This window comes from Pipistrellus hanaki (genome assembly GCF_964339955.1).
Source record: "Pipistrellus hanaki genome assembly, chromosome: X".
Classification (NCBI taxonomy): Eukaryota; Metazoa; Chordata; class Mammalia; order Chiroptera; family Vespertilionidae; genus Pipistrellus; species Pipistrellus hanaki.
Window position 1 is genome coordinate 66,303 of NC_140524.1, and position 21,704 is coordinate 88,006.

The 21,704-nt window shown below is 43.4% G+C and overlaps 1 protein-coding gene across 4 annotated transcripts in view; it reads right to left on the minus strand.

Annotated features, from left to right (window-relative positions):
* Window positions 1–353: 353 nt before the first annotated feature.
* SRPX (sushi repeat containing protein X-linked) overlaps window positions 354–21,704 on the minus strand; it is a gene marked incomplete at its 3' end in the record, with an annotated part of 76,283 nt that continues 54,932 nt past the window's right edge. For 3 of the 4 annotated variants that reach the window (XM_084870682.1, XM_084870683.1, XM_084870685.1), the window contains 6 exons: window positions 21,558–21,684; window positions 15,700–15,821; window positions 14,304–14,483; window positions 10,659–10,792; window positions 4,083–4,204; window positions 354–537 (listed from right to left, as the gene is read on the minus strand). In XM_084870682.1, the coding sequence (XP_084726808.1) occupies window positions 354–537; window positions 4,083–4,204; window positions 10,659–10,792; window positions 14,304–14,483; window positions 15,700–15,821; window positions 21,558–21,684 (869 nt within the window). The remainder of the gene's footprint in view (window positions 538–4,082; window positions 4,205–10,658; window positions 10,793–14,303; window positions 14,484–15,699; window positions 15,822–21,557; window positions 21,685–21,704) is intronic. The other variant, XM_084870684.1, reaches the window with a different exon arrangement.

The following is a 21,704-nucleotide window of genomic DNA, read 5'->3' on the forward strand; positions in this document are numbered from 1 at the left end:
CTCCAAAATATTTTATTAGTAAAAATTTTATATAAAAAACGATGAAAGAAAAGTTACCTGTCACACTGAATAACATATTAAAAGCATGTATATGATTGTGCTTTCAAAAATGAACCAGCCCATCATGGAGTAAAAAAAGTTAGAAATAGTAAATATAGTCATATCTTTTTTTGGAAAATGTCAAAGTATAAAAAGCATCGTGCTAATTTTTAAATGCAAAGAAAGGTCATAATAAAATAGAATTTCAAAATTACAAATAAAAATCTGTACATCAAGGATATGCTTAAGGACTTTCTGGGTGCTGAGCACTATGTAGAAAAAGAAGATGGACTACACAGAGAGGAACCGTCACATCAGGTGTTGCACATCTGGCCCATTTCCGCTTGCAGGACCATCTCCTCTTTCCTCAGTGGGAATGTGTCAATCAGGTTGAAGAGGGTCACAGGGGTCACCAGAGAGACATAGCGCTCCTTGTCCATGCCATGCTTATCAATCAGCACCATGCTGAAGGAGTAAAGCGGGATTCGCAGCAACAGCCTAGGGCAGAAAAATAGAAGAATATGTCAAGCCCTAGCTGGTTAGGTTCAGTGGATAGAGTGTAGGTATACAGACTGACGGGTCCAAGGTTTGATTCAAGGTCAGGGTACATGCCCTCGTTGCAGGATCAGTTCCCAGTAGGGGGCGTGCAGGAGGAGCCAATCCATTTTTCTGTCTCATTGATGTTTCTCTCTCCCTCTCCTTTCCCCTCTGAAATCAATAATAATATATTTTTTTAAATGAGAGAAGAATACATCAAGCCCTAGCCAGTTTGGCTCAGTGAATAGTGTTGGCCTGTGGAATGACAGGTCCCAGGTTCAATTCTGGTCAAGGGCACATGGCCGGTTGCAGGCTTGATTCCTAGTGTGCAGCATGCAAGAGGCAGCCAATCCATTATTCTTTCTCATCATTGATGTTCTATCTCTCCCTCTTCCTTCCTCTCTGAAATCAACAAAATTATTTTTTTAAAAGGAGAGAGAGAGAGAGAGAGAGAGAGAGAGAGAGAGAGAGAGAGAGAGAAGAGAGAGAGAGAGAGAGAGAGAGAGAGAGAGAGAGAGAGAGAGAGAGAGAGAGAGAAATATGTCAAACCTGACTTCTAAGCTTTCTGGTAAACCAACCAACCACACAACCAGAGCCCTATAATGACACCATGTGCAGAGAAAAACTTCATAACACAAAGGACTGGATCAGCCTTGAGACGTTTGCTACACAAAGTGTGGTCCGTCACATGGAATCTTGTTAGAAATGGAGAATCCCAATCTCAGAGAGAAGATGAGGGAGGGTGGGTGGGAGGTAATCAACCAAAGACCTTGTATGCATATATGTATAACTTATGGACACAGACAATGGGGCAGTGAGAGAGGGGCTGGAGGGGGTCAGTGGGGTGGGGGGAGAGGATATATGTAATACTTTCAACAATAAAGATTTATTTTTAAAAATATTTCCCAAAGTTATGTTTATAAAGTAATATAAGTAGATATGTAAGAGCATCTAAGAGCATCTGACAGACCCAAAGTATCTACTGTGTTTCCCCCAAAATAAGACCTACTTACAGGTTTCCTTCTGAGTGAAATATAAGGCATCCCCCCGAAAATAAGGACCCCCTAGGCTCTGTCTCAGAATGAAAATTAATTTACCGTAAACTGGTCGCTAGGGCCGCCCTGACTGGCGTCTAGCAACCAGTGACATTACGCGGAGTCCTGACGTCACTGCTGTGTGGAGGCAGAGCGGAGGTCGGAATGAGTGGTGAGTGCGGGGCATGAGAGTGGAGGAGACTTTCGCAGATGCGTGTAGAAGAACAGGGGGACACGGCGAAGGTGGTGAGTGCTGGACTGTCTCTGGTGACACTACCTGATTCTCGCAGCCTCCCTCATGATGACTGAAGGTTCTCAGTCAGTGGCAGACCTTGCTCCAGCCCAGATCCAGGCCCCAACAAGCCCAGTGACAGTCCCCAGGCAGGCCCCAGGGGGTAAATGTTTGATAAAGGGGTAGGAGGGATGTCTGGTGAAGGTGTTCAGTGGCACAAAGGTGGGGGGAGGGGGATCACTTAAAATGACACAGGAGGATCAGAGGGGGCAATCAAAATGACACAGGAGGATCAAAAGGGGTTACTGAAATGGTAATCCCCCCTCTGATTCTCCTGTGCCACTTTGATTCCCCCCTCTGAGCCCCCCTGTGTCATTTTAAGTGATCCACCTCCCCCCACCTTGATACCCCAATTCCGTTTTTTTTTTTTTACACCTAGAAATGTGAGCAAAAAGAAAAAGCTACTCCGTGGAGTACAAGAAAGGAATCGTGGGAGACTCTTGGGGCCAAAATCTTACTGCTTACTGCAAAGAGAAGATGTTAAGTGTCCGATTGGTCCGAAAATGGCAAGCAGAGTATGGTAACCTCATTGAACAAGTGGAAAAAGGAAATGCTAAAATGCACATGTGTGGATCAGGTCAGCAACCATTATTTTCCGAGCTGGAAGACCTGATCTGTTAATGGGTTGTTGACAGGAGAGCAAAGGCTTTGGTTGTGAATAGGGCTCAGATTCAAGAATTTGCCCTTGCAATGGCACCACAGTTTTACATAGCCACCGAAGACTTCAAAGCATCACAACTCTGGCTGGATAATTTCCTTCAGCGAAGTGAACTGTCTTTAAGAAGATCTACAACATTGTTTAGGTTGGAAGATACTCAAGTTATTAGGCGAGCACTTGCATTCAAGTCCTTTATTGATGATGCTGACTTCTCTAAATACAATCTTTCCAACATGATTGCTATGGATGAAACTGCAGTGTTTATGGGCCAATCATCTCAAACAACAATTGAACAGTGGGGTGCCTCCTTAGTGTACATTCCCTCCACTGCTTATGAAAGTGCACGTGCTTCCTGTATTTTGGCAATTCGTCTGGATGGCACTAAAATCCCACCTTTAATCATTTCTAAGGGCAAGAAGGAAAAGATTGAACGTGTTTTGGGTGTTTTTATTCTTGAAACTGAAAAAGCCTGGGCCACACAAACAGTTATAAGGAAGTGGGTCGATTTAATGCTGCTGCTTGTTATGCGAGGGAGCCAAAGAGGTCTGCAAGTTTGGGATGCAGCCAGCACTCATCATGCTAAAGACCTGAAGACATTTCTTCATGAAAGAAAAATAGATCAGATAATGATTCCCACAGAAATGATGGCCTATCTCCAGACTCTTGATATTGCAATAAACAAGCCATTCAAAGACAATTTGCGCATGGAAATTAATGACTACATTGAAAATAGAATGGAGAGAAATCAGCGTGGAAACTTTGTGAAACCTAAACTGCAAGAAGTTGTGACTTGGGTGAAGAATTCATGGGAGAAAATCACTGACAGTTGCATTGCAAATGCACTGCGAGCAGGCTACATTGACAAGAAATACTCATTTAAAGACAGTGCTATTGCTAAACATGAGAGATTTTGTCCACTGATTCTGAAAGAAATGGAGTCACAAGAAATTCACCAGGAAATTTAGGAATTGGATTGTTATGATGATGTTCCAGAAGATGATGACATGATTGTCATTGAATAAATGAGTAAATTCTTGATACTGTAGGGTTCTCAGTTTGTCTGATTTGTGTTGACAACTACCGTACTACCGTGCCGTATACAGGTAATAAATTTCCTTTATTTTCATTTAACAATAAATGTGTACCGTATTCTTCTTCATGGAAAAATAAGACATCCCCTGAAAATAAGACCTAGCGCATCTTTGGGAGAAAAAATTAATATAAGACAGTGTCTTATTTTCAGGGATACAGGGTAGTTTTTTTTTTTGGTGGGGTGGGGGAGAGGGAGAAACCTTTTGGGCAGGCTCTCCTCTACCCGTCCTACTCCCAACAACTGGGGAAAAAAGAACAAAGACTTGGTTAGAAGGTAAAAGACTTGGTTGAAAGGTAAAAGAAGATAATAAAAGCAATTACACATTGAAGTTTACCTGGAATCAAGACTGAATAGAAAGAAACCAGGGAACCTGATCAGAAAAATGTACATTTGTAGGGAGAAAATTTTAGAACAGGACATTCCCCCTACCTGAGCTGCAGAGCTAGGGCTGGAGACATAATTTTCACTCCTATCCTGCCAACAAGGGTCGGGAACACGCCTACAAGCTCTACCACAGTGATATGTCGAAGATCCAGGCTGCACTGTGCTTGCTGGAAAAGAAAAAACAAAAACAAAAAAACAAGTAGGGAAGGGGTGAACATGGCTGAAGAAAGAGACATCCATGTCAAATCATAAAATGAAGGAAACAGAATTGGCTTGGCTTTTTCATATATATATATATATATATATATATATATATATATATATATATATATATATATATTAATTTCAGAGAGGAAAGAAGAGGGAGAGATAAACATCGATGATGAGAGAATCATGGATCAGCTGCCTCCTGCACGCCCCCTATTGGGGATGGAGCCCACAACCCAGGCATGTGCCCTTGACCAGAATTGAACCTGGGACACTTTAGTCTACAGGCTGATGTTCTATCCACTGAACCACACTAGCTAAAGAAATTTTTGAAGTTTATTTGCCCACTCCACACTGTCCTGAAAACAGTTGAAAACTAGGGTGAAACCAGTGACTGGAAAATCTTAACACCTTCCTAGAGGAATTATTCAGAAAGGCTTTGGCAATGGAATTTTGAAAATGTAAGCAAAATAGCAGTTTCTGTATTTCCAGATGGGGTAAGATTTTACAGGAGCCAAATTTCCTAGAAAGTGTCCAAGAATACCTTCAGAGGATTCTAAATTTGTCTTTGCAAAGAGACACAATTTTTTCAAGATTCCCTCTACCTGACCTTGTGTCCACCCTATACACCCCCTGCTGAGTCCCCCACATCCCAGAATGCAAGGGAAACAAGGATAAAATGTTTCAGCTCTCTGAGCTGGCCCTTGGCAAGAGCTACAGGAACATGGCCTATTCAGTGCCGTGCCAGGAGATCTCTCATCAGGCCATGTAACATAATGGGTGTGTGTGTGGGGGAAGAGATATGAACCTCCTGAATTATTATTTTAAAAGAAATATATGTTATTGATTTTTTTACAGAGAGAAAGGGAGAGGGAGAGTTAGAAACATTGATGAGAAAGAAACATCGCTCAGCTGCCTCCTGCACACTCCCTACTGTTTAAGTGCCTGCAACCAAGGTAGATGCCCATGACTGGAATCGAACCTGGGATCCTTGAGTTCTCAGGCTGACGCTCCATCCACTAAGTCAAACCAGTTAGGGCATCCTGAATTATTCGAACACCATTAAAAATTTTTAAAATTTATTTCAGAAAGGAAGGAGGGGGAAAGAGAGATAGCAACATCCATGATGAGAGAGAATTGTGGATTGGCTGCCTCCTTCACATCACCCCACTGGGGATCAAGGCCAAAACCCAGGCATGTGCCTTTGACCAGAATTGAAGCCAGGACCCTTCAGTCCACAGGCTGACACTCTATCCACTGAGCAAAACTGACTAGGGCAGAACACCATTTATATAATATATTATTTTTTACATAGAGGAAGGGAGAGAGATAGAGAGCCAGAAACATCCATCAGCTGCCTCCTGCACATCCCCTACTGGGGATATGCTTGCAACCAAGGTAAATGCCCTTGACTGGAATTGAACCCAGGACCCTTCAGCCCACAGGCTGATGCTCTATCTACTGAGCCAAACTGGTTTAAGCTAGAACACCATTTTTTAAATGACAATTCCACTGAAACAACCCTAAATTGCATGACAGAATTGGTAAGACAAAAACAAACAAGCAAAAGACTTAGGAAAGGTAAAAATACACTTCTTTATTATTCTAAATGAAACATGTAAATTGATCAAAACTTCCCTTGAAGGCTCTGGTTTAAATACAAATATAGCCCTAACTGGTTTGGCTCAGTGGATAGAGCATCAGCCGGTAGACTGAAGGGTCCTGGGTTTAATTGCTGTCAAGGACAGATGCCCAGGTTGCAGGCTCCATCCCCAGTAGGGGCCATGCAGGAAGCAACTAATCCTTAATTATCTTTCCTCACGGATATTTCCAGTTCTTTCTCCCTCCCTCTCCCTTCCTCTCTGAAACCAATAAAAATATATTAAAAACAAATATAAATATATTGAGTGGTGGGAGGTCACATAAAAACCTAGATGCTGAACATTTAATCCAAGATGTTGATTGATAATTTGGCTGGTCCCCAAAGTAAAAAAACTAGATTAGGGCAGGGGTCAGCAGATCTTTCCCACAAAGGTCCAAGGAGTCAATATATTAGACTCTGCAGAGCCGGATGGCCTGTTCTAATCCATTGTGCCACAGTGGTTCACAAACAGCTGTAGACAATGCACAGATGAATGTGTGTGCCTGTGTCCCAATAAAGTTTTACTCATAAAAGTCAAAGCTTGCCCACATACAGGAAAAGGAAGTTGTTTTTGCTTAATCATTTTTTTTTTATGTAACAGAAGAGGTCAGAAAATGTATGATCATGGAATATAGACTGGAAAGCCAATTTCTCACACACTGGAGTGGTGTGAGCTTGTGTTACCTGAACAGCAAGTCCTGTAATTGGGACAAGAGAATATGAGGGTGGAGGTAGGGTGTCAGGATTAGGGCTAAAGATACTATGAATTGGGTTCATATTTAAGGAACATGAAAAAAAAATTAAATATATATATTTTACTAGAGGCCCAGTGCATGAAATTTGTGCATGGGTAAGGTCCCTAGGTTTGGCTGGCTATCAGGGCCAATCAGGTTCCCTGCCTCCCCACCTCCTCCTTCCCTTGCTCCCCACTGGTCACCTGCCATGTTCCACACCACCCCCTGTGCATGTGCATGTGGCCAGTGCATGTCATAGCAAGCTATCAAACTCCTGGTAGAACTCCTAAGGGGACAATTTGCATATTAGCCTCTTTTTTTTATATATAGGAGGATTGATTTTAGAGAGTAAAGGAGAGAGAGATAGAAGCATCAATGATGAGAGAGAATCATAGATTGGCTGCCTCCTGCACACCCCCATTGGGGATAGAGCCTGCAACCTGGTCATGTGCCCTGACTGGGGATTGAACCATGACCTCCTGGTTCAATCACTGAGCCACGCCAGCCAGGTGAACCTGAAAAATTTTGAATGGTTGTTCAGAGTTTATGGGAATTTCTTCAAGTACATGAAAAGAATGAAGATTTAGGATTCATTGCATTAATGCTGAACTGAGAAGTAAAATTGTAGCTTTTGATTAAATCAATATTTTTGTAAACACATAGTTGTATTCACTGAAATAAATGAAATATTCATAAGCCGAAACTGGTTTGGCTCAGTGGCTAGAGCGTTGGTCTGTGGACTGAGGGGTCTCAGGTTAGATTCCGGGCAAGGGCATGTACGTTGGTTGTGGACACAACCCCAGTAGGAGGTGTGTAGGAGGCAGCTGGTCAATGATTCTCTCTCATCGGTATCCCTCTCTCTTCTTCTCTGTAAAAAAATCAATAAAATATATTTTTTTAAAAAGGAAGAAATATTCCTAAAAAAAAACCCTCCCCCCAAATATACAGCACTGTGTCCACACCACAATGCACATCCTCTCTCTTTAACATTCAGTCAGGTTAGCCACTCTTTTTTTTTTTTTTTTTTAAAGATATATCCACTGAGCCAAACTGGTTTATCCACTGAGCCAAACTGGTTTCAGCACGTTAGCCACTCTTAATTGCAAAGAAGCTTAAGGACAAAATCAAGCAACTTTCAGTTTAATCTTTTCAGTATCTACTTGTTTGTTAATTCTTACCTGAGGATATTTTCCCATTGATTTCTAGGGAGAGTGGAAGACAGAGGGAAAGACAGAGAGAAACATGATGTGAAGGAAACACATCGATTGATTACCTCCTGCACATGCCCCAACCAGGGCCTGGACTAGGGAGGAGCCTGCAACCAAGTTATGTGCCCTTGACTGGAATGAAACCTGGGACCCTTTGGTCTACAGGTTATGCTCTATACACTGAGCCAAACCAGCTAGGGATCTAGTTGTTTTTTAAATTATTTAAATTATTTTTTAATTTAAATTCTTTTAAAAAATATATTTTATTTTTACAGAGAGGAAGGGAGAGGGATAGAGAGTTAGAAACATTGATGGGAAATAAACATTGATCAGCTGCCTCTTGCACACCTCCGACTGGGGATGTGCCCACAACCAAGGTACATGCCTTTGATTGGAATCAAACCTGGGACCCTTGAGTCCGTATGTACGCTCTATCCACTGAGCCAAACTGGTCAGGGCTTTAATTTAAATTCTTTATAGTTTAAAGTATTACATATGTCTCCTCCCCCCCCCCCCCACCTCTCGTCGGTCGCTCCCACCACTAAGCACAAGCTCTAGTGGTTGTTTTTTAAAAAGACATTGGTTGCCCCTGACTAGATAGGCAGATTAGGCAGATATTTCATGTTTTATAAATTCTTGCCACATACCAGTGTGCCTGCCATGGCACATGGGTGGAAAAATCACTGTCCTTAAGGAAAAGTAACCTTGTAACAACCAGCCTGTTTCTTTGCCTGGTATACTTCCTTGTTCCCGTTCCCTCTGACTTGAAAGTCTTAAAAACATGAATTGTTAAGCCTGGCTAGTGTTGCCCAGTGGTTGAGCACAGACCTGTGAACCAGGAGGTCATAGTTCGATTCCCGGGTTCCATAACTGGTCGGGGCACATACCCCAGGTGTGGGCTCAATTCCCGGTCTGGGGTGTACAGGAGGCAGCCAATCAATGATTCACTCTCATCATTGATATTTCCATTTCTCTCTCCCTCTTTGAAATCAATAAAAATATTTAAAAAAAATATAAAGACATTGGTTGCCTCATTTAGTAGTTACACAATTTGCACAGCTGGGAAAGGCACATTTCCTACAAAAGTGTTCCTCAAATTTCCAGATGCTTAGTGTGAGAATAAACAATATTTTCTGTCAAAGAACAGTTTAGACAGCAGCCATTTTGGACTGAGTGGCTTGGCAGCCACCATGTTGGCCACATGGCTTACAGCTCCCCTGGGGGACGCCATCTTGAAACAGCAAAGGCTAATTTCTCCCTTTGAATTAGCCAATCATGAAAGACTGCACCTGAGCTACAATCAAAAGCAAGGGACAGGTCATGTGTGTCAGGGATTATAAATCCTGAGCAGACCGCCTGCTTGGTATGCACACACTTCCAGACCATGTATGTGCACCCTTCTATGTAGAAGTAAAGATGTTTGCCTTGCTGCCTCGCTCCTGGGTATGTTTTGTGTTCTACCAGGACCCCTGACTTGGGGGACTTGCCTTATTTATAACATTAAGAATCACCTGATTGAATGAAAATGAGGTCTGGAATGGGGCTTGAGAATTTGAATTCCCAGTGAGCTCCCAGGAGAAAGGTAAGGAGGAGGTGGGAAGGGGGATAATGTAGGTAGAATCTGGAGCCTGAGGGCTCCTGGACTCCCCTTATCCCTTGAGCCAAACTTTTGGGAATATGCTGGACAGGTTCAGCAAAGAACCTGGGACAGGTTCCGCAACGAATCTGGGCCTGGACAGCATGTTAGTGACTCTCATTACTGAAGACAAACTAATTTCATTCATTGAAAAAATGATCGGGTTTGTGCTGGGGAGGAATCCATGTTAATCAGGTTATGCTCCAGGACCAGAAAGAAATAGTGATAACTATAATGTACCAGTGCCCAAAGCTCAAGGTAAACAGATCAGGCATTGAAGCTGCCCTTTAATTTTTTTTTTTAACTATATGATTTCATTTATATATGGAACCTATAAAAGGCTAATTCATAGAAACAGAGACTGGAATGGTAGGTACCAGGGGCAGAGGTATGGGAGAAATGGGGAGATGTTGGTCACAAACTTTCAGTTTTAAAATTAATAACTTCTGGGGATTGAATGTATAGCATGGTCATTTTAATTAATAGAACTGTTCAATGTATTTCAAAGTTGCTAAGAGAGTAGGTCTTAAATATTCTTACCGTCACAAAAAAAAATGGCAGTTATGTGACGTGATAAAGATGTTAGCTAACCTATGGTGGTAATCATTTTGCAATATACAAATATATCAAATCAAGGCATTGTACATTTTAAATTTACACAATATCAATTATATCTCAAATAGTTGCCCGGTGCATGGATTCCTGCATATTAAAAGTAAACTAATTAGAAGAAATATTTATGTGGTAATTATATTACTGCAAAAATTACATTTCAAAATAGTATATATAGCATTATAAAATTAAAATACAAAATTAAATTGCCAGTGTGCATCATATGTACCAGTCAGTTGGTTATGAGTGATTGGCTCCAGTGAGAGCTTTATATGTATCATGCATGTGGGAGTCAACATTTATTTTTAAATTGCCAGTCTGTGTCTTATGTACCAGCCAGCTGGTCAGTTGGATGGACGGTTGGTCACTTAGCCATAGATAGATAGATAGATAGATAGATAGATAGATAGATGACAGATAGATAGATAGATAAAGATGGGCACAGTTTTTTAAATAATTTTCTGCTCTTTCCTTCTCTTCCTGTTAGAGTTAAATATCTTGCTGGCCTTTATTTTTCATGAAATAACTGGGACCTTCCTTCCTATTAGAGGTCCCTTCCTTGTCTTTGCCCCAAGAACTCACCTGTAGCATTCCCAGCTGCAGCCTGTAGAGCAGGTTTCGGGCTGTAGGTGTAGACACAATGAGGATTCTCCTTTTCTCATAAAACTGATCCAGAAGTGCCGCAGCTGTTCTGACACCCACATTGATATTCATAGCTGTGATTAAAAAAGGCCATATAACTTAGAAATGGTCTACTCATCCTTGTATGCATATATTCATGGCCCATAGACACAGACCATGGGGTTGTGAGGGTCTGGGGGGCAGGGGGAGACAGGGGAAGAGGCTGGAGGGAGTCAATGGGGGACATATGTAATACTTTCAACAGTAAAAACTTATTTTAAAATATAATAAATGAATAAATTTTATAGGACTCCCCAGATTGCTCATCCAGAGGTGAGACCCAATAGCTTCCACCTCATTAGATTTAGACTCCTGCCTAAATGAAAAGCAAGAAAAACAACTGGATTTCCTTTTTTTAAAATTTTTTTATTAAATTTACTGGGGTGACATTGGTTAATAACATGATATAGGTTTCAGGTGTACAATTCTATACTACATCTTCTATATATTATATTGTGTGTTTACAACCCCAGGTCTTGATTTCCTTTTCAGAGAATCTCTTAGTGTCCTTAAGCCTGTCACAACTTAAAAAGAAAGGAAGAAAGAAATGGTCCATTTGTTCTGGCTCCACCTAGCCTATGATGACACGCAGAACCATTTGTGTAAGAAGTGGGCCCTAAGATAAAGATTCGGTTGCAAGCAGTTATTCACCAGGTGCTCTCAAGAAGCACTGGTAGATTGGGAAAGTATATTAGTTTCCTTTTTTTGAGTTTTTTTTTTAAATAAAGTTTATCTACTTTATTTAGATAGATTGTTTTATCAAGACTTATGAGTATACTAGAATTATTTCTAGTTATAATTTACCAAAATGTACATGAGAGTTATTTTCTGCCATGAAGAAAATGTGATATTTCAAGTGAGAAGGAAAATAGGAGAGGCAACTTTGGGGGTTTACAGCTTAGTTCAGTATCTACACTGTTTTCCCAAAAATAAGACAGTGTCTTATATTAATTTTTTCTCCCAAAGATGCACTAGGTCTTATTTTCAGGGGATGTCTTATTTTTCCATGAAGAAGAATACGGTACACATTTATTGTTAAATGAAAATAAAGGAAATTTATTACCTGTATACGGCACGGTAGTACGGTAGTTGTCAACACAAACTAGACAAACTGTGAATCCTACAGTATCAAGAATTTACTCATTTATTCAATGACAATCATGTCATCATCTTCTGGAACATCATCATAACAATCCAATTCCTGAAATTCCTGGTGAATTTCTTGTTACTCCATTTCTTTCAAAATCAGTGGACCAAATCTCTCATCTTTAGCAATAGCATTCTGAGACAGAGCCTGGGGGGGCATTATTTTCGGGGGGATGTCTTATATTTCACTCAGAAGGAAACCTGTAAGTAGGTCTTATTTTCGGAGGATGTTTTATTTTCGGGGAAACACAGTAGTTACACAGTAATCTTACTGCCCCATTCTAACTGACTTAGACAGAGCTACAAAGCCCACTCTGAAGGGCCTGCCACAATATATATATATATATATATATATATATATATATATATATATATATATATTCTCAAAGCATCCCCCCATTGGCAGTTCAGGCTTTGAATCAGAATGCCCTGGACTAGCAGTGCTGAATAATAAAAATTTTCTTTCTTGATTCCTCTGAGTGCTGACTGATGGTTCTCCTGGGATATTTGAAGAATTGCTGCCACAGCACAAAGAACTTTGGAAACACTAAATATTATTTCAAACACTTAGAACTTGGCAGTAAGATCTAAAATATAATGAAAGTTGGTGTTTTGGTCATTATTTAAGACTAAAAATTTTTGAAACACATTACTATTCCAAACTCCTTAATATTCAATTTTATTTAAGTGGTGAATTCCTCTAACAGTTTATATTCCATGTGTATATTAGATCCTTATGAAAATCTATTCATTGGTGTTGTGTTACACAAATGACCCATAAATAGAACATTGTTTTGAATATTATAAATATTAGCCCCAGTAGAACTGTAAGATGCTGGGCAATAAAAATGTGGATATCTGAAAAAGATTACAAGTGTAATATTCTTTCGCCTTTGGGTGCCTGGTTGAGCTCTAAGCCATATTAGTTTCCTTTTACTGCTGTGACAAATCACTAGGAACTTAGTGGCTTAACACACACCAATTTATCCTCACACAATCCTGACCATCACAAGTCTGAAATGGGTTTCCCTGGCCTTAGTCAAGGTGTTGGCAGAACCCCCAGATTTTTTAAAATATATATTTGAATTGATTTCTGAGAGGAATGGATGGAGAGAGAGATAGAAATATTCATAAACATCCATGATGAGAGAGTATCATGGATCAGCTGCCTCTTGTACTGCCCCCCTCCCACTGGGGATCAAGCTGTGGCCTCCTGGTTCATAGGTTGATGCTCAACCACTGAGCCACACCAGCCGGGCTGTGTCCATCATAATTTTCTCTGGCTCTAACAGCAATTCTGCCTCCCTCTTCTAAAGACCCTAGTGATGACATTGGGCCACTTTGGAGAATACAGTATACTTGGCTCACCTCAAAATCTTTAACACCAAGACTCATGCAATGACCCTTTGGCCATGTCAGGGAACCTATTCACAGGTTCTGAGGATTATCTGTGGACATGGGGAAAAGGGGTCGGAGAGAGTCATTAGGTATTCTTCCCACTTCAGGACATGAAATGGGGAAGCAAAGAGATAACTTCCTTTCTTTTCTTTTTCTTTTTCTTTTTTCTTTCTTCCTTCCTTCCTTTCTTTTTTCTTTCTTTCTTCTTTCTTTCTTCTTTCTCCTTCCTTCCTTCCTTCCTTCCTTCCTTCCTTCCTTCCTTCCTTCCTTCCTTCCTTCCTTCCTTCCTTCCTTTGTTCCTTCGTTCCTTTTCTCTCTCTCTCTCTCTCTCTCTCTCTCTCTCTCTCTCTCTCTCTCTCTCTCTCTCTCTCTCTCCTCTCTTTTCTTTTTAATCGTCATCCGATGATATTTTTCCATTGATTTTCAGAGAGAGTGGAAGAGAGAGGGAATTAGAGGGAAACATTAATTGACAGAAACACATTGATTGGTTGCCTTCTGCATGCACCCCTACCAAGGCCTGGACTTGGGGGAGGAGCCTGTAGTTAAGGTAAGTGCCCTTGACAGGAATAAAATCTGGGACCCTTTGGTTCTCAGGTTGGTATTCTATCCACTGAGCCAAACCGGCCAGGGCTGTAGCCTGGTTTATTTCTTTTTCCCCACCTACCTCAGATACAGCAGTGAAAACATGAAAAATAAAACATGCTTTATAAATACAATGCATTTGCCCAGCTGGCACTGGCATGGCTCAGTGGTTGAACATTCACCTCCATCCTCAGTAGGGGAGTCATGCAGAAGGCAGCCAAGTCATGATTCTCTCTCATCATTGATGTTTCTTTCTCTCTCTCTTCCTTTCTAAAATCAATAAAAATATATTTTAAAAAAGAGGGATTGCATTGAACCTTTCCAAGCATGTAGAATGAAACCCTTCTTCCCTGTACTTGAATCCAGAAGCAAGGGATTTCCAGGTTCTGCTACCAGGGACAGAGTGGGCTGAATACGTACCTGCACATGTGGGCTCTGTGCCAGACCAAGCCAGATTAGACTGACATACTCTGGCAGGGCTACCCTGGAGCTCATAGCCGCCGATGCAGGAGAACTCGCAGGTAGCTCCATAATTATCCCCGTCGCTGGAGCACTTCATGTAGCCATTCTCGGGGGCGTTGAGTTTTCCACAGCGTTTGACTGTAGGAACACAAGCCCAAGTAGTTCTCAATGTTGAGCTCCCCTCCCCAGAGTAACTAGGGAAAGTGATATCTCAGATGCCCCAGCTTTGTCATCAGGCTTCTACATCATGGTGTGAAATGAGTGAGGGGGCAGTCATGGCTATCTGGCCAGGGGGTGGGCCTTGGAATGGTTATTGTTCATGCCAGCAAGACCATTGAGATCAACTAGTTTAGTCCTATGTTTTATATGAAGAAGTTGACACAGAAGACTACAGAGTAAAGATTTTTTGTAATTAGCCCTAGCCAGTTTGGCTCAGTGAATAGAGCATTGGCCTATGGACTGAAGGGTCCTGGGTTTGATTCTGATCAAGGACACATGCCCAGATTGAGGGCTTGATCCCCAGTGGGGGACGTGCAGGAGGCAGCTGGTCCATGATTTTCTCTCATCATTGATGTTTCTAACTCTTCTTCTCCCTCTCTGAAAACAATAAAAAATAATAAATAAATATCTTTACAATTTAAAAAAAGCAGTTAGTAAATTAGCTGCCCAGACCATGAGGCTTAAAATAAACTTGAAAAATAATTTTTTTCCAAATAGACCCAAGGTTTTAGGATACCAAAAATATGGTCCAGTGGCCCAATTTAGAAGGCTTCTTACCTCCAGTCTAGAAGTACTTGAAGGTGGTAGCTGGTCACCCAAGCCCAGGGATGTAAAGGTTATCAAATAATATGTTTCTAGGATGGCCGGAGATGGGCTCATGTAAGACTAGTTCATTGCTCTCTCTTAAGTGGCCAGCCCTGAACCTCATCCATGTTTATATTGTGAAATTCAGGCATTAAGAATTGAATCCCAATAAAAATAACAAAATAAAGGGATGAATGGAGAGAATCCAGAGACATGTAAGCTTGAAACAGAGTGAAGAATCTCAGAGGGAAGACAGGAGATGGTGAGTAGGAGGTAATCAACCAAAGATTTTGTATGCATATATGCATGGCCCATGCACACAGATAATGGAGTGGTGAGGGCCTGGGGCAGGAGGAAAGGGTGGGCTGGGAGGGGGGGTCAATGTGGGGAAAAAGGAGACATATGTGATACTTTCAGCAATAAAGAATTATTTTTAAAAAAGAAAAAAAATGATTCCAAGATGGGACGTATCCATATAATAGTGGGTGCTCACAGAGGGTTCCCTTTGTTGTTGTAAAGAGGGTGGAAAGCCAATAAGCAATAGTCTTACCTCTTACTTTAACTCGAAATTTGCAAGTGCCCTTGTTCTCCGCTCGGTCATAAACTGTGTACTGGATCTTATGGTCTCCTTCTGGAAAATTTGAGCCTGGGGGGAAGCCTTTGAGAATAACACTTAAAGAGGGGAAAAGAACAGAGCAAAGACAATCATTATGGTCCTAGCAACCCTTAGGCCATTGTGGGCCTAATGATCATAGATAATCATGATCAGTATGTGTTGATCACCCAGCAGAGGATGCCAGGACACAGAGAGGCAACCATTAGGCCAGTGTAACTAGAAAAAATATGGAATAAAGATTATATTTTTTGGCCCTAGCTGGAGAGAGTGTCAGCCTGCACACTGAGGAGTCCCAGATTCAATTCTGGTCAAGGGCACATGCCCTAGTTGCAGGATTGATCCCCAGTAGGGGGCATGCAGGAGGCAGACAATCCATGATTCTCTTTCATCATGGATGTTTCCATCTCTCTCTCCCTCTCCATTCCTCTCTGAAATCAATAAAAATATATTTTAACAAAAGATAATATGAAAAATGAGACTAAAGATAGACTCCAAGATTATATATGTGTGTGTGTGTGTGTGTGTGTGTGTGTGTATATATATATATATATATATATATATATATATATATATATATATAATTATATATATATAATTTTCTAAGCTTTGTTTTAGAAGAGCTGTTTAAGACAAGAAAATGGAAATCTCCAATTCCTGGGAATTTTATATTTAATTTTCTCACTGGATGTTAGAACAGAGGATGGAGGAAGCAGAGAATCTAGGGTCTTAGTCTTCAGAGTATATTATAAGCAGTCCTTCACCTGATGGGCCTGCAGAGGGGACTGGAACTTTCTTTTTCTATCAGGGCCAGTAGAGACCTTTCATAGCAAAAGTTATGCTTCATGGTGATTCCTTGGTGATACTACTAATAAGTATACTAATATTGTTCTTTGTAGTCATATATACCTTATATATGTCAGACATTGTTCTAGGCATTTCTCATATAATAGTTTATTTCATCCTCACCACAACCTTATGAGGTATATATTATTATTGCTGCATCCATTTGCAGCAAGGGTTCATGATCTGAAGTAGGGGCCATGCACAAATGAAAACACTAGACAAGAAATATGAATTTAGAAGGCATGGGGGGGCCAGGTGGAAACTTCACTCTGGTGGGAAGCTCTCTGACTTCTGGGTCTGGTCTGCTTTTATTCACTTGAATACACATTTGCCCTTTAGGAATGCATACAGGTATATCAAAGGTGAAGTTTGGTAAACAGTAAAAGGATTATCAGGTTAGGAGATTGCCTTGAGCCATTTGGCCAACAGCTGGGCAATATTATGCTGATTTTCAGCCCTGTGGTTTTAGCCTCTGGCATTTATTTTATTTATTAACATTTTATTTTATCTTTAAATATATTTTTATTGATTTCAGAGAGGAAGAGAGAGATAGAATAACAATGTATGGTGTTACATGGTACTAGATTTATTAGGATGATAACTTTGTAAGTTATATAAATTTCTAATCACTGGGTTGTGCACCTGAAACTATACTGTATTTCAACTCTAAATAAAAAAAATATATATATTTTTTACAAAAGAAACGTCAATGATGAGAGAGGATTGTGGATCAGTTGCCTCCTGCATTTTGAACCCACAACCTGGGCATGTGCCCTTGACCAGAATTGGACCCAGGATCCTTTAGTCTGCAGGCTGGTGCTCTATCCACTGAGCCAAGCCAGCTAGGCTAGGGCTCTTTACAGTTCTTTTTTTTTTTTTTAAATCAATCTTTATTGTTCATATTATTACAAAGGTTCCTCATTTCTTCCCCCCTCCACCAGGTTCCTACCCCACCCTCCGCCCCCTCCCCATCCCCCATTGTCCTCATCCATAGGTGCAGTTTATGTTCAGTCTCTTCCTCCCTCCCTTTCCCCGATAGTAAATCCCTTTTCAGATAGTAAATCAGTTACTTAGCATTTTCTCATATCAATAATACCTCCACATGCCCAATGATACATTTCACACAAAAGACATTTCCAAATAGGTCAACCAGCCTCATCCAGGCCCGACCCAAGGCACTCACAGATCAACATCCCAGCCCTATACTAACTCAACACATCCAGATCTAAGCCTTCATCACTTGATTCAGCAGACCCTCAAGTTCCCACAAAAGTTTCCAGCCATGTCTGAGAGGCAGCCGTGGGGCAGGGGCAGGCAAGGAGCGAGCTGTTCCGGGCCTGGCTGCTCCGGGCCTGGCCTCTGTTGCTCTGGTTCGTTCCACAACCAGCTGCTCCGGGTCTGGTCACTGCCACTCCCGACCTAGTTGCTCTGGACTTGGCTGCTGCTGCTCCGGGCCTGGCCTCACCCGACCCGGCTGCTCCAGGCCTGGCCGCTCCCAGCCTGGGAGCCGCTGCTCCGGGCCTGGCCGCTCCCAGCTTGGCAGCTGCTGCTACAGGCCTGGCTGCACCCGACCCGGCTGCTCCTGGCATGGCCGCTCCCAGCCTGGCAGCCGCTGCTCCGGGCCTGGCCGCTCCCAGCCTGGCAACCGCTGCTTCAGGCCTGGCCGCACCAGACCCGGCTGCTCTGGGCCTGGCCGCTCCCAGCCTGGCAGCTGCTGCTCCGGGCCTGGCTGCACCCGACCCAGCTGTTCCGGGCCTGGCCGCTCCCAGCCTGGCAGCCGCTATTTTGGGCATGGCCGCTCCCAGCCTGGCAGCTGCTGCTCCGGGCCTGGCCGCACCAGACCCGGCTGCTCTGGGCCCGGCTTCCCCGGGCCCGGCCGCTCCGAATCTGGCCGCTCCCAGCCTGGATGCTCCAGGCTTGGCTACTGCTGTTCTGGGCCTGGCTGCTCCCAACCCGGCTGCTCTGGGCCCGGCTTCTCCGGGCCCGGCCACTCCGGGTCTGGGTGTTCCTGGACTGGCCACCCTGGGCTTGGCTGCCTCCGCCTCAGGCCTGGCTTCCATTGCCCCAGGTCTGGCTGCTCCAGTGCTGGCTGTTGTTGCTCTGGTTTTGGCTGCTGATGCTCTGGGGCCTGGCCGTTGCTGCTCCGGGCCCAGTTGCCACTGCCTTGTGCCTGGGCACTCTCGGCCTGGCCGCCGCTGTTCCAACATTCTGTCCTTTTTTTTTTTTTTAAACACATATATGTTGCAATGTTGGCTGGTGAGTTGAGTTCTGACTTAGTCTTTGATTTTTCAAGATCTTCTTTGTATTCTTTCTTAAGTAATTTTACTATCTTTTGCTCTCACTTGATTTCTTCACATTGAGAACTTCTTTGGTTTCTTCCTCCTTGTCCTGGGAGCTCAGCATGTTGGCTTGTGGCACCCCTTTGTTCTCTGCAGGCTCCCGCACTGCTCCAGCCTGTTGCCGGGGTTGGCGCCGTCCAGGAAGCAGCCTAAGGCCTTGGCTCCGTTGCCCGAGCTCAGAGGTCGAAGGCTCAGGGGCACCGCCCCCCCTGGGGGCCCTGTCGCCCGGCTCCCTGCCGGCGCCCGGTTGGCTGGTGTCCGGCAGGGGCTCTTGCTCCCTGTCACATACCTCCAGTCTGGAGCTTTTTTTTCTCTTTCCCGCTAGGGGAGTCTAGGATCAGAGTCAACAGACTGTCCTCTGCGTGCAGTGCGCACGACTCTGGGGGCTCTGCTTTTCGCCACTCCCCTGGGATTCCGCCTCACAGCCCCGTCTCCCCCTGCTCGAGCCTGGGTCCCCAGGGTCTGGTCCAGGACTGGGGTTCAGAGCAGTCGAAACTGGGGCCCAACACAGCCGGGGCTCCCGTTTCCTTCCCTCCAGGGCAATCCCGCATCAGAGTCAACATTCCTTCCCTTGCAAGCAATGTGCGCGACTCTGGGGCTCGGCCTTTCGCCGCTCTCCCAGGACTCGACCTCACAGCCCTGTCTCCCTCTACTTGAGCCTGGGTCCCCAGGGACTGGCCCAGAACTGGGGTTCAGAGCAGTCCGGACTGAGGCTCAGCGCCGCCGGAGGCCCTGTTCCTTCCAGCTAGGGTAATCCAGCATCAGAGTCAACATTCAGTCCTCTGCGAGCAATGTGCACGCGACTCCAGGGGCCCTGATTTTCGCTGCTCGCCTGGGATTCCGCCGCACAGCCCCGTCTCCCCCTGCCGGAGCCTGGGTCCCCAGGGTCTGGCCCATAACTTGGGTCTCAGCGCTGCCGGTTCAGGGGTTCAGCCCAGGCTGGGGGGTTTATTTCCTTCCTGCTAGAAAACGCCGGCAGCACCCAGCCCTCTTCTCCTCTCCGGCTGCGACCTCTTGGCGCTGCGAGCGCGCAGCATGTCTCCGTACCTTAGGCTTTTTTTCAGCTCCTCGGATTTTCCTACTGGTTTTCTCTTTCCTTCTTGTTGTAGAATTTTCAGTCAGTCGACTACCTGTAGCTCTGGGCCATGTCCACTCTACATTTTAGTTGTATTCCATTGAAATTGTTGTGTGCTGCTGCGGTTAGGTGTCTACCTGAGCAGCCATCTTGGATTCTCCTCCTACAGTTCTTAATAATGATGAAAATATTTCCAAATAATGGACACATGAAAGTATCATTGTTACCACTGGGGAGAACCTTATACCTTAGAACCTTGTCTAAGATGGCTGTTTACAAGGTATGAAGAGAGGGGCCTTGGGAAAGTTCCAGAAATCTTACCATGAGAAACATGTCACTTTGGGCCTTAGATGCTTTAAGATCCCCAGGAAGCATGACTGAATTGCAAATAAACCTGGGAGCAATTGTACTTCAAATAGAAGTGGCTGCTAACCTCTTGGAGATATATCTCTTTTGTGATGCACAAATAACAGTTGTGAGAAATAAATCAGGGATCTCACAGGAAGCACTTATTACAGAGCTTGACACAAGAATCCTCCCTGTATAACCATACTGTGCATAAGGCGTGAGGGCCCAGCCAGAGTAGCTCAGCCTTGAGCATTGACCTATGAACCAGGAGGTCAGGGTTCAATTCCCACTCAAGGGCACACGCCTGGGTTGTGGCCTCCATCCCAGTGCAGGGGACACAGGAGGCAGCCAGTCAATGATTCTCTCTCATTATTGATGTTTCTATATTTCTACCCCCTCTTTTCTTCTCTGAAATAAATAGAAATATACTTTTTAAAAGAAATGTATTTTTTGAAGCATTTTAGATGTATGTTAAAGTATAAGTGCAATTGGCCTGAAGAATGTGGTTGAGGTGGGAAAGAAGGCAGGAGACCCTTATGCCTTTTTAAAGAAGACTCTTCTGTAACTGTTTAATGTGGACACAAGTTTAAAAAATAAATTAAAAATAAAATTTTTTGCCCTAGCTGGTTTGGCTCAGTGGATAGAGTGTTGGCCTGTAGACTGAAGGGTCCCAGGTTCAGTTTCCGTGAAAGGCACATGCCGGGGTTGTTGGCTCTATTGACAGTAGGGGGTGTGCAGGAGGCAGCTAAGTTATGATTCTCATCATGGATGTGTCTGTATCTCTCTTCCCCTCTCTTCCTCTCTAAAATCAATAAAAATATATTTATGTACACTAATGAAAGAGAAAGATGCAAATTGACTGTACCTTTGCGATGCCTCACACCAGCCAATTAGGAGTGAGCATGCAAATTAACACAACAAAGATGGCAGGTTAATTTGCATACACAGGCACCGGGGGTAGGACACTTGCATCATCACCATGGCGACAATGCAGGCATTCCGTACTGCCTCAGGTGCTACAGGTCTCTGGGCAGCATGGGAAGGCGGAAAGGCGGCTCCAGCCCAAGGGAAGGCGCTGCCAGCAGCCAGGGAAAGGAAGGCACATTCTTGCATGAATCTTTGTACATCGGGACTCTAGTTTATATATAAAAGAGGTAACATCATTCCATCTGACAAGTTTCACTCACTCGGTTAGAATGCCATCTGCTGTGTCTCTTCCTTCAGGTGTATCCCAGGACACCCGGACTGTCAACTTATTGGGTTCAGCCATACGTTCCTTCACACTTGGGCACTTGATTCTCGGAGGTTCCATATCTGAAAACATACCAGAGTAT